We start from the raw sequence: 14,471 nt of genomic DNA on the forward strand, positions 1-14,471 counted from the left end.
ATTATATGCCACTTGCATTGAAAATACCTTTTTATAGTTAACCGGTTCTCAGCAATGACCTCAGATTCAATGTACTGTTAATTGCAGCCCTTACAGGTGGAAAAGTTGAGTGTGTTTGAGTAGTTCCTGATGAAAATACTTTCCGACTTGTAAAATGTTTTAATATAAGTGTTAGTACTATGAAGAATTGTTACGGCATCAGCATGAAATTTTTAAATTTTAGTTCTGGTGAGATGACAGTGGTGCCACTGTTGGACATGGTTAGTGGTTCCATTGTGTACCTATTCCAAGGTAGAGCCAGCGCAGAGTGCAGTAATTAAATTTTGTAAGTAGCATATGTAATTACTTTTAACTGCATGCATCTGAAACAAAAGAAATTCTGTTGGAAAAAATAGTTGATTATTCCTTCTGTTTGTATTATTTTGACACTATTTGAGATTACTACAGTGAAGGTAACTGAACTCGATCTGTTACAGGACAGTGAAGTTACTATTAGGGACAAGAAAACAGATGTGTCGGAGACATTCTGGAACCCAACGTCTGATGTCAAGCAGCGTAGGTTACCTAGATACACCGTGAAGTTCGAAGAGCAAGATGACTTTGAGTCAGAGAAGTAAGTTCACTTCGGAAGCACTTACAACTGTTTTTTACAAAATAGAACTCATTGTCTTCTCCAAATTACAAAAAACAGCCAGTAGCAGTTGTTTTCCTTCCTTCATGTATTTGTTGATACTGAGCTGTTAAACAAGAAAGCAATAGTGTTAAATACTAAAAGGTTATTATTTATAAGTCTTACAATCATAGAAGGTCTTGTTGGAAATGTAGATAAAATGTATATTACAATACAGGAATGTCTTCTTTAGAGGTTGATCCCCTCACTTAGCCTATAATTAGGGAAGTGTTTTCAATCACTTATTATAAACAGATTGTAACTCGTTGTATTCCTTATTTGTCAGGCTTTGGCAGCAAGTGACTAAAGCAATAAATAATAAAGACCAAACAGAAGCTACTCAAGAGAAATATGTTCTGGAAGAAGCTCAGAGAAGGAGTGCCAGAGAGAGGAAAGTTAAGGGTGAAGAGTGGACATGCAAGCTGTTCGATCAGGATTCAGTCACAGGAGAATGGCACTATAAATACGCTGAGTGAGTGCTGGAATGCTTATACCAAAACTACTACTGAAATGCTGGGTAGTGCCTCTGAAGCTCTTGCTATGTGTCTGGGAGCACAACAACTCGGAGTTATCTGAGTTTAAACTCGACAAATATGCAGTGCTACTCAATATTCCTAGTAATATGCTTCAACCAGGATCCATAATTTTTTGGCTGAATTTGGGCTGAACTTCACCAAAGAGAGGGCATTAATAAATAATGCTGAAAAGACAGTGATTGCTAAATCAGGAAAATATGTTTCATGTAATCACTGCAATGTGCTTTTCTGTGTTGTTGTTTTTTATTTATTATTATTTTATTTTTATTTTTTGGTTATGTGCCTCTACACGTTTGTGCTATATTCTAGAATTTTCTAGGGCACGGTGCTTTGGGATGCATTGTGCATATTTCTTGTCTCCTTGTGGCCTTGTGGTTCAAGTACGTGCCACAGAAGTGTTAGAATGTGCTAGAAAGCAGTCTGTGCTGTCAGCTGTCTCTGGAATAAATTTCTGACTCTTTTTCTGCATCTGAGGCCAGCTCACCACCTGGTCCATATAGAGAGCAGAGTCTTTAATGCTCACTGTGAAGATGTGTTCAGTGAGCTGTGGAATTTCAGATACCTGAATTAGAAGCCAGGATTAGGGATATAGGTATCTGGATTGCAGATTTGAAAGACCTTTGGGAGAGGAATGCCTTGTTCTTACCCAGTTAACTTTAGGTGACATTTAACTCAAGCCAACTTAAGCTGAGATGTAAATTCAGGTGTATGTTTACGACATCTGAAACAGATGCAAATGTTTTAAAAGGCATACAGGAAGAGATGAAAGTAAATCCATGTTTAATCTGCAGTTGCTGAAGCTGCGCATCAGAATGATCTCCATGCAGCTGACTTGCAGTTTCTGTCCTGGAAAGGCCGTGCTCCGTGAGGATGTCTGCCTTTGCCTTTGGCTACTTGTCATTCTCCAATGAGCTCTGTCTTTTCCTGGATATATTTTTTTTTCCTTTTATATCTACCTGCACCTGGAAAAACATTCTTAACAATCTGAACAAGCAAACTGTATGTAGCTCAGTGCTGCCTCTTGGCTGGTGTTGATTACCATTAGCCACTTTGGAATGTAAGCAGTCAGAGGGGTGACTGAGTCTTAATCTCTTCTTCCTAAGCATACTGGCAAACACAAAAACAAAAGTGTTAGAGTTATTATGGAAGCCAATAATATACAGTATCCACTGCTTTACCTTGCTCTTTTAAAAGGAAGAAAAAAAGGCAAAAAAGCAGCCCAAAGTAATAATAATAAAAAAATTCCCTCATTTCCCTGTAGTTCTAGAATTATAACTACATTATGCAGAAAACCTCTCCATGTTGACAAGTACATAGCTCTGGCCAGATGATTTCATAATAATATGGTTGGTTAATATGACGGTTTGTATTCTTAACACTGCTTAGGGAAAAGGATCGTTAACCTATATGTACTGACTAGTTTCTGAGCAAGAAAATATTTCTCATTTAAACTGCTGTGGTATTAATCATTTGTATTCACCTTGTCTAGTACCAGGCCATGGGACCCTTTAAATGATATGATCCAGTTTGAAAAAGATGGTACAATCCAAACAAAAGTTCGGCACCGGACACCAATGGTATGTAGCAGTTTTGTTAACAAGTACAGAAAGATTCACACAATACATACAAGTGCTCGGATATATTGCGTGATGTGTATGAACGTCCTCAGAGCATTGGGAAGGTTAGAAAATATCGTTTTTACCATCCCAAAATGTAATTTATCTGGTCCATAGTCTTTCACTTCTGTGATGCATCCTGAGCGGTAGGGATGACTTAATTGGGTAGGGATGACTTAATTGGGTTTGAAATAACGCAAACTTGAACTCGACAGTTTAATATGACCTTTCCCTTAAACAGAAAGATGCACAAACTTCGGGTTGTGTTTCTATCAACAATCTTAGCTTTGACTTCTGTGAGATATTGTGCTTTTAACTATTGCTGTCTGAATGTGCTGCTTTTGCTACAGTTCTGGTTCTCTGGAAATAATTCATAAGCTTAATTGTAGGTTAGTGTTCCAAAAATCAAGCGAAAACCAACCAGCCAGAAAAAGGGGGAGTGTGGTTTCTCATCCCCTGAGCCTGATAATCAGGATTCCTCTGGAAGTGAAGGTAGGAAAAAATACGTTTTTGTACAAATATAATACATTTATCTGACAGTTAAACAGCGTTCTGTAGTCACACGTACTCTTCTTATTTCAAGATGTTTGTATTACAAAATAATATGTGCTTTAGATAACACTTCAGTACGAAGCACGTTCTAGAAAAACAAAAGCAGCAGAATGGCTGCTTTTGGTCTTAATTGCCTTTCCTGTCCTCTTAAATATCAATATGTAGTATAAGGCAGGCTTCAGTGCTGCACGTATTTAGTATCTGGATAACAAATTGCGTTTGTAAGCTCTTTTCTTTCTTAAAACAAGGTGAATTGTTTCAATTTGTAGATCAGTATGTTGATAGAGACAGATTTTTTGTTGTTGAGAATGCTTGCAGAAATTTAACAGTACAGTGAGAGTTGTAAGATATTTCTAACGCTTAACTTGCTGCCCTGTGCTATACAGGACTTTAGGATAAAGCTTTAGTTTTCACTAGAAACTTGATTAGAAAGCTTCCTCCTGGTTTTTGCAAAGCGTTTAGTTTGTCCTTGTTAATTTGTTCAGTTTTGGACTAAGGACTTATTCTGGGAATTACATCTGTCTTCTGTATTTTTCTAGCACAACTCATGAAGCATAATACAAGAATAAGGAAAAAAGGGGCGGATCTTGGTGAACTGCAGAGTGCCATTGAATCTATAAAGGAAACACAAGAAGACATTAAGAGGTAATACTGAATAAACTGCTTTAAAGTGGTTTAGAGAATACTATTACTCTGTTTTTTTGGGGGGGAGGCTGGTGTGTATCTATCTTTCTGCTTTAGAGCCTTGATGTCATTGAAAGAGTAGGAAAAGTAGTTCGACTACACTTCTTCCCAAGTGTCAGTTACTCATCAGTATTTCATAGTTTTCCTCACAGTTTGTGGTCTGTAGAGAGCCTTAAAATACTAGAAATGCCAAAATGTCTAAATAGTAATTTACAGGATATTATTCTGTATCTTACAGGGACATTATGGCTCTACGAAATCGAGTCACTTCTAATTCACCGACTGTGGACAACCAGTTTCTGCAGCTGAAGCACTATATCTTCATTTTACTCCTGGTTCTGCTACAGCTTATCATTAATTTCTTGTTCAAATAGTAAGTGCGAACAAGGGCCTTTTGGAACTGGAATGATCAGTTACTGGGGACCATATTTAAGCTGGACTTTAAATGATGCAATATTATTTAAAAGAGCCCTGTAGCAACAACTTACAGAACTTTTGCCTCAGAGTCCATGGTTCAGAATCATCCTTCCGTCTACCCAGTTGAAGTAAGAATTGTGTAAGTGCCAGTACACTCTTGCTCCTGGTTTGTGCCTCTGTCTCACAGACATACAACATCAGCCTTGTGTTTTATATCACGTCACACGCTGTACTGATGAATCTTCACCACGGAATAGATCAAATTGAAAATTCAGAGGTCAGGCACTGTAGATAGGACGTGATTCCTGGTATGGTAGAGTAATAAACAAGCAGACTTTGTTACATTTCAACTTACTATTTTTGTAACGAAGTGACTTTAAAAGCGGCCATGCGTACCAACATTTTTTGTAAATGGTGTTGGATGTTTGGAAGTAAACTTTTCTTTAAGGTCAAACAAATATGTTACTATACAAAGGTCATGAATGTTAGGAACTGTTGAGTAAAAAGCTGAAGTTTCTGGGAATTGTGAAATTTAATGTCCTTAATTTGTTCTGGAGGTATGACGGTTTTTATCCTGAATAACTGTAGTGGCTTATAAACCAGCTGTTTTAATTCTGTAGTTTTAAAACTTCAGACTCTTCATAATTACATTCCTGCATCTCCTGTACAGAGCACATTTCTACTAATGCAGCACCTGGAAAAGTAACTGTCCGCTCATATTCATGAATTGCACATGTTGAGGACTTAGGCTATGTTTTTTAAGCCTTGATAAATGAACAGCTCTGAATTTACGTTCGTGTATCGCCATATCACAGTAAGAAGACAGACTGCTGATGCCAGGACTCTCTTATTTTTGAAACAAAATGTGAAGATGCAAAGTTATGCATAGTATGTAGCAGGAGCTGAGCTTCCCAAAGGAAGGACTGTGTAGAACAGAATTTGGCCACTAACATCTCACTTGCAAATGAGAAGTGTGTGTTTACAAGGGAACCAGCCTCAGGAACTGTGGGACAGCTAACAACACACGTCGGAACAAACAATAGGGAAACACTGCTTGTTAGATTTGTCCTTCCTACAGTATCTGCTAACTGAACACCCCAATGCACCTGTTCATTAAGCTGAGCCATACACATTTATGTGCAGCTTAAGTTTCAGTTTAGAAGCAGGGTTTGCAACATTTCATTTGAAGAACTGTATGCATGTATAGAACTTGTAAAATTTCATCCAAAAAAAATCGGTGCCAGTGTTTATCTGGTGATTTCCTTACACAAGTCAAGCCTTTCCACCTTTGTATAAAGTCAGAAAGGAGCTGTAGTATTGTAAAGCTACTTTCAGCTACCCAGATGAGACAATGGGAGGATGGGAGGCACAACGCAAAATGCAACCAGGTTTGTTTTCAGTGGATCCTGTCAAAAATCAAATCCATCCTGCACGGTGGAAAGTTCAGAGGTCATTTTTGGCTTTTTTGGCATGTCCTGTCGATCCCTTTGCTATGGACAGCCTTACTGAGTCTCCAAGCGATGTCATATTCTGTTCTGCATCAGTCTTGTCCAGTATTTGGTGAAAATACTATTTACTGCTGTTTGTCATTCAAGCTCTTACATTCCTGCAGCTGACATCTTCACAGCACTTCACCTTGTTTTACCTTTCCCCTTCTCTGGGCCTCAGTGATGTAAAAGTTCTTTGCTTAAGCAGTCGACTTCAGCTTATTTCTTACAGCTTCATGTTAGAAATGCTAGTTCTTAAGTCTTTTTCAGGCACGGGGACTCTATTATGTCTACAACTGATGAGACAGAATTTGTGAATGTAGAAAGTCCCTCACTGTTACGTTTTCTGGTGTTTGTTTTGTTTTGTTTTTTAATAAAAAGAAACAATCCCTAAGTTAGCTCTCTAACAGAAACTGAAGTTGTTTGCCATATATAAAATGGCAAACTACTAATATTATAGTATTATTGTAATCGTCTCAGGATGAAATTTGACCATTCACTATAGTGGTCAAATGTCAAAGCTTCACCTGTCTTACAATCCAAGTCAGGTCCCTCTGTACACGGGGCTAATATAAGAGGAAATGAGCGAGGTAAAAAATAAATCAGAATTGGGGCAATAACTTCAATCTGCTAAAATATCTCAGCTAAGTTTGTGGTGCTGAAACTCCTGAATGATAGTTAAAAGCTTTTTATCTGCCTTGTAAATAGAAATGTCCTTCTGCCCTTCTATGTGGATTTTAATCGTGTCTATTCAAGATCAGTTATTAACACAGACTGGATGTATTTCTACATGAACTGCATGGTAGTTAATGTGGATTTGACACAGCTAGCTGGCAGGTTGTACGGTATCAGACAGCATCAGACTAAACAAATGCTCCATATCTGAAATTCATGCGTGGTTCAAGACAAGAAAAACTTGAACAGAGCGAAACAAAATGCCTATGCTTATTTTTCTTTTCAACTTACTTTTTAGAGGTTACTTCTGTTGTGAAAGTGTTTTTCATCATGGTCCAGGAAGGTAAAGGACATGATGAAGCTTTTTACAATTGAAACTGCAGACTTCTGCTTGACGGTATGGTCAGATTTCTTAAATTCTAAAAAGTACATTGAAATCTAGCATTTGGTAGGGTTTTGTATGATGTTCCCTTATGTGAGTAGAATAAAGCAATTTCTTGCCTGACTCTTACAGTACAGCTGGTCACAGGCCTGGTGCACGAAGCCTTTTCTCTAGCACATCACCACTGCTAGAGAATCACCATTTAACCATGACGTGTGGCTGATCTTGAATATTATGTACTTAACACTGAGCTCTGCACAGAGTTGCTACCTTGACTGTACAGTTTGAAGATTTTTGAGGGCTGTAGCCTCCTACTGGTTTTTAAAGTTTAAAACAGCACTTGTTTCCACATTTGATTTACAAATGTTGTTTTTTTGTTGTTGTTGTTTCTTGTACAGGAAGTATTTCAGACTTTGTTGCCATGTGGTTTTGTTGTTCTGTTTTGTTTTCAAACGCACTCTAAGCCTTTAATTTGCCATTTAGGTACAGATTGCCTAGTTAGGTACGGATGACCTAAGGTTAAAAAGAGTAAATAAGCCATGTGAAACATAGCAAGTAGCAGTTTCAGCAGCAGGTGACGTTCCTTGCATTTCACATGTCGATTACTTTGAAGTAGGTGACATTACTTACTGAGGGCATAGCCTGGGGTTTTTGCCTCCAGTTTAATCTTGTAAAGAAATTCTTTTATAGGTCTACCTTTCAAATACGATGATGGTGGTTTCTTTCTTTTTTATTATTTGTTTGTTGCCCTCCTGTGCCTTTGGGATTTGTTTTATTTTATTTGCCGGACTAGTGTTTATGAAACAGACTTTGGATTCGACGTGTAGTCTATTTTCTTAAAGGCTGTTATTTCCCCACCGTTTATGTAAGTGACGTATCGCAAGGATTCTGCCCCTCTGTACATTTTAATGACCCTTTTTGAAGGGTTTTCCTGAAACCACTGAGAATGTCGCAGATACTCGAGTACTGTCAACAGTGCCTTCTTGACGGGCTTCGCGCTGTTCCGAGACGCGGGTGTACGGTTTGTCGACTTTGTGCCATACCTAACGCCCCCCTTTTGTCAAGGCTTGTGTGTTTGAGAACCGCCTTCCCTCGCGTAGTGAAATAAACACAGAAACTCCATTCTCTGTCTCTTTTCTCGCCGCGGGGGGCTCCCAGCCCCTCAGGACCGCAACCGCTGCGTGAGGCGGGCGGGTGCCGCCATGTCGCCGCGCATGCGCCCCGCACCCCCCGCGGCCATGGCGGTGGCGGCCGCGGGGCGGCTGGCGGAGGAGGCGGCGGCCATGGCGGGCGCGGTGCGCGGCGCGCTGGGGCCGCGGGGCGGGCGGGCGCTGGTGCTGCGGCCCGACGGGCGGCCGCTGCTCACCAGGGACGGGCGGCGCCTGCTGGAGGCGCTCTGCCTGCAGCCGCCGACGGCCAGGTACCGCGGGGGGACGGGGAAGGGCGGAGGGGAGGGAGCGGGGGCGGGCGGCGGGCGCTGACCGGCTCTGCTGCCCGCAGGGCGATGGCGGCCGCCGCCTGCCGGCACCGAGGCGCGACGGGGGACGGAGCCAAGACGTTCGTGCTGCTGCTGGCCGCCCTGCTGCGGGGCCTGCGGGCGGCCGGCGGGGCCGGGCGGGCGCTGCCCGACTTCCAGAGGACGGTGCTGGAGCCGGCCGCCGCGCTGGGGCTGCGCCGCCACCTGCTGTCCGCCTTCCCCGGGGGCGAGGCGGAGCGGCGGGTAGACCTGGCGGCCCTGGAGGCGCTGCTGGACGCCTACCTGCGCGGCAGGGTCGGGCCGGGCGAGCGGCCGCGCCTCGCCCGCCTGTGCTGCGAGTTCCTCGCCCGCTGCGCCGCCCGCAGCCCGCCCGCCCTGCGCCTCCTCGGCCGCCATTTCGGGGCGCTGCACGCCGCCGTGCCCGGGCTGCCCCTCCAGGGCTCCACCGTGCTGCCCGGGGTCCTCCTCCGCAGGGACTTCGCCGCCTACAGCCCCAGCAGCGGGGCCGTGGGGGCCGTGCTGGTCAGCGAGCCCCTGCACGCTGCCCTCTCTGCAGCCGGCGTCGAGCTCGTTGTGGGCTCCGAGGGTCAGTATGAGGCTGCCCGGCGCTGGTGCGAGGCCAGGACGGAAGCTGTGGTGAAGCGCTTGCGGAGCAGCAACATAAAGCTGCTGCTGTCGAGCGTGAAGCAGCACGACGCCGTTGCCTACTACGCGAAGCTGCACGGCGTGTCCCTGGTGGAGTGCCTCTCCTCAGAAGAAGTTGACCTTATCCGTGAGCTGACGGGAGTCTCGCCCTACTCGCCTTCTGGTGATCACGGGTGTGGTGAAATCACAGACACTGCAGTGGCGACGTTTTGTCGGCCCTTGCTGCTGGGCTCCAACAGATACGTTCACATCGGCTTTGCCAGCAGCACATGTGCCTTTCAGCCTCATTGCCTCGTGCTTTGTGGGCCGGTGGATGGTGTTAATGAGCAACACGCTGCTGCCGTACAGGGGGCGTTCACGATGCTACAACAGCTGTTTAAAACAGTTGATGGGAGGGAGGAATGGGGGTCCAAAGGTGAAAGCCAGAATGGTGCCTCAGATGTCTGTAGCAGGCATTCTTCAGCTACTCAGAAACAATTTACAACAGAAAATATTTATTGTAACAGGAATCAGGTTTCTGAACATCAGCTGAAAACACACAGTGGTGAAACAGAGACACAAATTGTAGACTCTGCTCTAAAGGGAAGTGAAAATCCAGCAGGTATGCAAACAGCTTTGCAGACACCCTCAAATCCTGCCTCACACAGCGAAGAGTTAAGCGTTCCCTGCAAAGGGGCTGGCTCTTCGAGAGATGCACAAGAACCACATGCAAAATGCGAGTGTTCAGGTGAAATGCACAAGGGCTGTGAAAGTGATTTACTGGTGGACCATCATAAGAATTACAGTACTGCTGTATTAACAACAGACAACACTAACACAGTTACCGTGTATGAAAGCCTAGATGTCGGTAAAGATCTAGAGAAAGGTAGCTGTGGTAGAATTCCATTCAAACCTGAAGAGGGTTGTGTAAGTACTGCTCAGAAATATTCCAGCTCCATCATAGAAGCAGGATCAGTTTTGCCAGTAGGAGGTTACTTTGAAATCTTGTTACATTATTATATTCAGTACTACGCAAAGCAGCTTCAGCAGTCAGCGGTAACTGTCATATCCAGCGTAGTTGCTGATGCTTTGTTAATTATTCCAAAGTCTTTATATGGGACCACAGAAGGGAACAGCTTTGCCAAATTTTATCTCAACATTACAAATGCCCTCAGGAAAAATCAGCCCCTGCCTGTGAATGAGAAAGGCTTGGAGTCAGTGTATTGCAAATACCAGTTAGTAATTTCAGTTCTTCATTGTGTTGCAGAGCTTCTCAGTATTGATTTAATAATCGGTGTTAAGCGGCCACTACAAAAAATTGAGGATAATGACTCAGATGATGATTTCTGAAAACATAAATAAAAAATGTTTTTTCATGATGCGTTTTCCTGTGAAGTGGTCATGTTTCAAAATTCAGTGCTAGAAATGAAAAGATCTGGTTTTAGGTAAAAGGGTAAAAAATGACGTGTGACAGCTGGGAGAGAAGAGTGAGAAAATGGAGAGAAAACCAGCCCTGCAGCCCCCAGGGTCAGTGCAGCAGGAGGGCAGGAGGTGCTCCAGGCACGCAGAAGCAGTTCCCCTGCGGCCTGTGGAGAGGCCCCTGGTGGAGCAGGCTGTCCCCCTGCAGCCCATGGGTCCCACACGGAGCAGATCTCCACGCTGCAGCCCCCCCATGTGTGGAGGAGCCCCCGGTGGAGCAGGTGGATGTGGCCTGGAGGAGGCTGCGGCCCATGGAGAGCCCCCGCAGGAGCAGGCCCCGGGCTGGAGCTGCAGCCCGTGGAGAGGAGCCCACGCAGGAGCAGGGGGTCTGGGGGGAGCTGCTGCCCACCCGTGGGGGACCCGTGCTGGAACAGTTTGCTCCTGGGGGATGGACCCCGTGTTGTGGAGCCATGTGAGAGCAGTTCTTGGAGAGCAGCTGCCTGTGGGCAGCCCCCACAAGATCAGTTGGGGAAGCACGGCATCCCATGGGAGGGACCCCACAGGGAGCAGGGGCAGAGAGTGACCATGAAGGAGAGGTGGAGGGGAAGTGAGGGATTGACCACAGCCCTGGTTCTCCTGTACCCTTTGGGGTCTGGAGATTGTAGAAGAGAATTGAGACTGAATTTGAGTCCATGAAGAAGAAGGGGGGTGGAAGGTATGTAGGGGTTTTGTTTGTTTGTTTGTTTTCATTGTCCTATTTTGTTATTAATTGACAATAAAGTAATCTTCCTCCACCCCAGTCTGCTTTACCCATGACAGGAAGTGGTGAGTGATCTCCTCATCTTTATCTCAACCTACGAGGCTTTCTCCATCACGTTTTCTGCCCCATTCGGCTGAGGCAAGGCAGTGAGGTAAGCAGCTATGTGGGCACCTGGTGACCAGCAAAGGCAGCCCAGCTCATGTGAGATGCAGCGTTTTTGTGCTCCATTGGCATCAGCCAAACTAGTAGCAGTAAGAGGAAAATTACTGAGTGACTGGCCAGCATTTGCTGTGGCAAGTTAGTTTACGTGACATTATTTAGTAAAAGTATTTGGTCTTCTGGGCTGAATTGTGCTCCTGTAGAAGCAGGCTGTGTAATCGTGGAGAATATTTACACAAGTAATAATGCAGTTTTGTGTGGAAAACCTAGGATAGTGTTTAAGTTCCAAGTTTAATTACTAGGAGTATTCTGTTTTCTGCTTGTTTTTGTTTGTTTTTCACACAGCATTTTCACCCTGGTAAGATTTGCTCTAAGCTTCGTATTACCAGGATGTGAATTTACCTCTTTTGGTGCTGTGTGAAAAACTTGTTGTTTGTAAATGAAGGGCTACAGCTGATGGATGTATCACAGTGGTTCTCTGTGTCCCGTTGAGAGTATTGTGTAATATCTGCAATAACGGATTTATTGACTTTGTTTTTTAATTTACCATTCAGTAAAATGTAGTGAGGATATCTAAAATCATGGGCAAAAAATTTTGTCTGCTGTAGCTGAGATGTTTACAACTAGAAATCAGATTTTTTTCCCATTAGTTTATGCCGTTGGTTTCTGTTTTTGAGCTTCTTCAGGATAGTGTATCTACTGCTGTTGTTTGAGGTGTTTTGGCAGCAATGCTTTTTTATATATGGCATGATGATATATAGTATGATGCAAGGCAAGGCAAGGGTAAGGCAAAGGCAAGGCAAGGCATACCCTTGCCAAGATAATATGTTATTGCTAATAACAAGCACTTGCCACAAAGAATATGTAACAACTTATGAGTCACTGAAACATATTTGAAAGATTAATTTTATTTGTGAGAAAATTATATGTTTAGAATCAAATGATAAGGGATTTTTTTCATCCTGTGAAGCATAAATGTCCAAAAACGCAGGAGCCATTTTTAAGAAGAAATGGTACCTACCTTATGGTAGACGGTAGGGCCCATGCTCAGAAAATCAGTAAGATACTTTCTCCTGCACTGGTTTAAACAGGAGATAGGTACCATGGTGATATTGCAGATTTGGTTCCAAATGAAAGTTGCTGTTTGGAAATCACTGGGTGCCTTAATACTAAAGATGTAATCATCAGTCAGCTGCATTCTTCGTTTACTATGCTTACGTCTAAAGTATGCGAGCTACAAAGGTGTATTCTGTGTTGCCTCTAAACCAAAAGCTCTCTGTGGTTATCTTAAAACAGCCCTGAATGTGAATTGCTTTTTACTGTGTAGTGCAGTACTTTTATACTGTTTCTCTTGTTATCTTTATAACTGTCTTCCAAAGTCCACAGGGGGGTGATTAATCATACCGCATGAGAAGATTAAGGAAGATTAAATTCTTCGCTTGCATATATCTCCTTGTTATATGCACTAGAATTGCACTACAGTTGTATTCACCTGAGCTTGTACTAGGTTTGTTTTTTTTTTTTTTGTTATATAACAAGTCTTCTATTAGCTGTAGAAACTTCCTTTTGCATTTCTGTTTTTTATCTTTCTCATTACTATTTTTTTTTTCTACAAGTGTTCAGGTTAATCTGTCCCCTTGTCTTTTTTTATTACTATTATTTTCAATGTTCTTTTAAATCTCAAGAGAGAAGTTAGCTCAATATTAAAGTGAAGAGACTTTTGCACTTGAATTATCTTGAAATCTAAGAAATACTTAAATTTTTCAATGACCGTTAAAACTAAGATAGAGTACAAGCTGTATTTACTGTGCTATTTATTTCATTATTACGATTAAGACTGAACCAATCAAGAGAGTAATGTCTGAATTTGTAAACAGTGGCTTTGGAAATATGCTGGCTGCAATTAACACAATTATAATTCTGCTGCAGCATTCTGTGTAAGGCAGCATTTGTATTCCGTTAATGAAGCTAGAAATAGATGCTTGGATCTAATACAGAAATTACTTTTTTTTTTTTTTGCTTTCAGGAGTAAGAATTTTAATTTTAGCACTCCAAGGCTAAAAACGATGACCACAAATATGTAATAGGTTTAATATGTAGTGGCTTCGTTATTACATAAATTGGTAAAACACTTTGGAAGTAATGCTTATGCCTGTGGTAGATGGGAAAAAAAGAGTTGAGTTGTGCTCTCTGTTTAAAAACACTTCTGGCAGAATGAGTAGCAAATAGTTTTTTGACAGAAAACACTGGTTCAGTGGACAGTTTATTTCTCATGAAACCACCAGCAGATAAAAGACTATTACACGGAAGCTTTGATTCAGTGCAGGATTAGGGGCACATGCGTAATATTGCTTCCTGTGTGGTTGCGTCCTAAGCCACCTGCAGCAGAGCTCACTACAAAGGATAATATTTTCGTTTAAGGTATTTAAAAAATGTGTTGTTTTACAGAACAGAATCTCGAACCCATTCTTGTTTTGAGATTTCCCGTAAAACAATTCAGCACGGGGATCTTTCTTTTTGTAATTATCATGACCTACTTTCAGTGGGAGTCTTCATTTTCCAGACTAAGCATCTGCTTCAATATTACCCTAAAATGTAAATGCAGAGAGTGAACACATGGCAGGGATTTCTGTGTGTACATGGGGAAAAGGCAGCTCCAGATGAGAGTTACGTCTCTTGAGATTTTACCATTAGGATTGATACGTGTCTGGTATCATGTATGAGGATTATATTTAGGCTTTTGGAACAACGAAAGTCATTGTAGAAGCTGCTGGATTATATTCATGAGGCAAATAAACGACACAGATCCATTTCCTAAACCCAGAAATACTCTGAGGCTCTTCACTACTGATGCAGTATTGAAAAAAGTGCAGGGTAGTTAAACAGTGCTGCAAAAAATATAATCTGCTGTCGGTGTTGACTGTGTTAGAGCTGTTTATTGGCAAGAGTGTTTGTTTGTTTGTTTGTTTAAATTACTGGGGCAGCTGTGGCAGTGGATCCCCCACTTCCTGGG

At 42.6% G+C, this 14,471-nt stretch overlaps 2 protein-coding genes across 6 annotated transcripts in view; both read left to right on the forward strand.

Annotated features, from left to right (window-relative positions):
- OSBPL8 (oxysterol binding protein like 8) overlaps positions 1 to 8,133 on the forward strand; it is an 88,622-nt gene extending 80,489 nt beyond the window's left edge. For all 5 annotated transcript variants that reach the window (XM_082776946.1, XM_082776947.1, XM_082776948.1 and 2 more), the window contains 6 exons: positions 477 to 613; positions 957 to 1,142; positions 2,696 to 2,783; positions 3,212 to 3,314; positions 3,914 to 4,019; positions 4,297 to 8,133. In XM_082776946.1, coding sequence (XP_082633072.1) covers positions 477 to 613; positions 957 to 1,142; positions 2,696 to 2,783; positions 3,212 to 3,314; positions 3,914 to 4,019; positions 4,297 to 4,432 — 756 coding nt within the window. In that variant the 3' untranslated portion in view covers positions 4,433 to 8,133. The remainder of the gene's footprint in view (positions 1 to 476; positions 614 to 956; positions 1,143 to 2,695; positions 2,784 to 3,211; positions 3,315 to 3,913; positions 4,020 to 4,296) is intronic.
- Positions 8,134 to 8,216: 83 nt separating this feature from the next.
- On the forward strand, positions 8,217 to 10,949 carry BBS10 (Bardet-Biedl syndrome 10). Its single transcript, XM_082776995.1, has 2 exons — positions 8,217 to 8,439; positions 8,520 to 10,949. The coding sequence occupies exons 1-2, from the start codon at positions 8,222 to 8,224 to the stop codon at positions 10,468 to 10,470; spliced, it is 2,169 nt and encodes a 722-aa protein (XP_082633121.1). The 5' UTR covers positions 8,217 to 8,221; the 3' UTR covers positions 10,471 to 10,949.
- Positions 10,950 to 14,471: the final 3,522 nt, after the last annotated feature.

This window comes from Aythya marila (assembly GCF_965140915.1).
Source record: "Aythya marila genome assembly, chromosome: 1".
In the NCBI taxonomy this organism is placed as follows: Eukaryota; Metazoa; Chordata; class Aves; order Anseriformes; family Anatidae; genus Aythya; species Aythya marila.

Excerpts from the sequence above, each read along its gene's own strand:
- BBS10 (XM_082776995.1), top strand. The coding sequence starts at position 8,222 with ATGTCGCCGCGCATGCGCCCCGCACCCCCCGCGGCCATGGCGGTGGCG. Across the intron at positions 8,440-8,519 it reads CTGCAGCCGCCGACGGCCAG|GGCGATGGCGGCCGCCGCCT; the intron begins GTACCGCGGGGG and ends TGCTGCCCGCAG.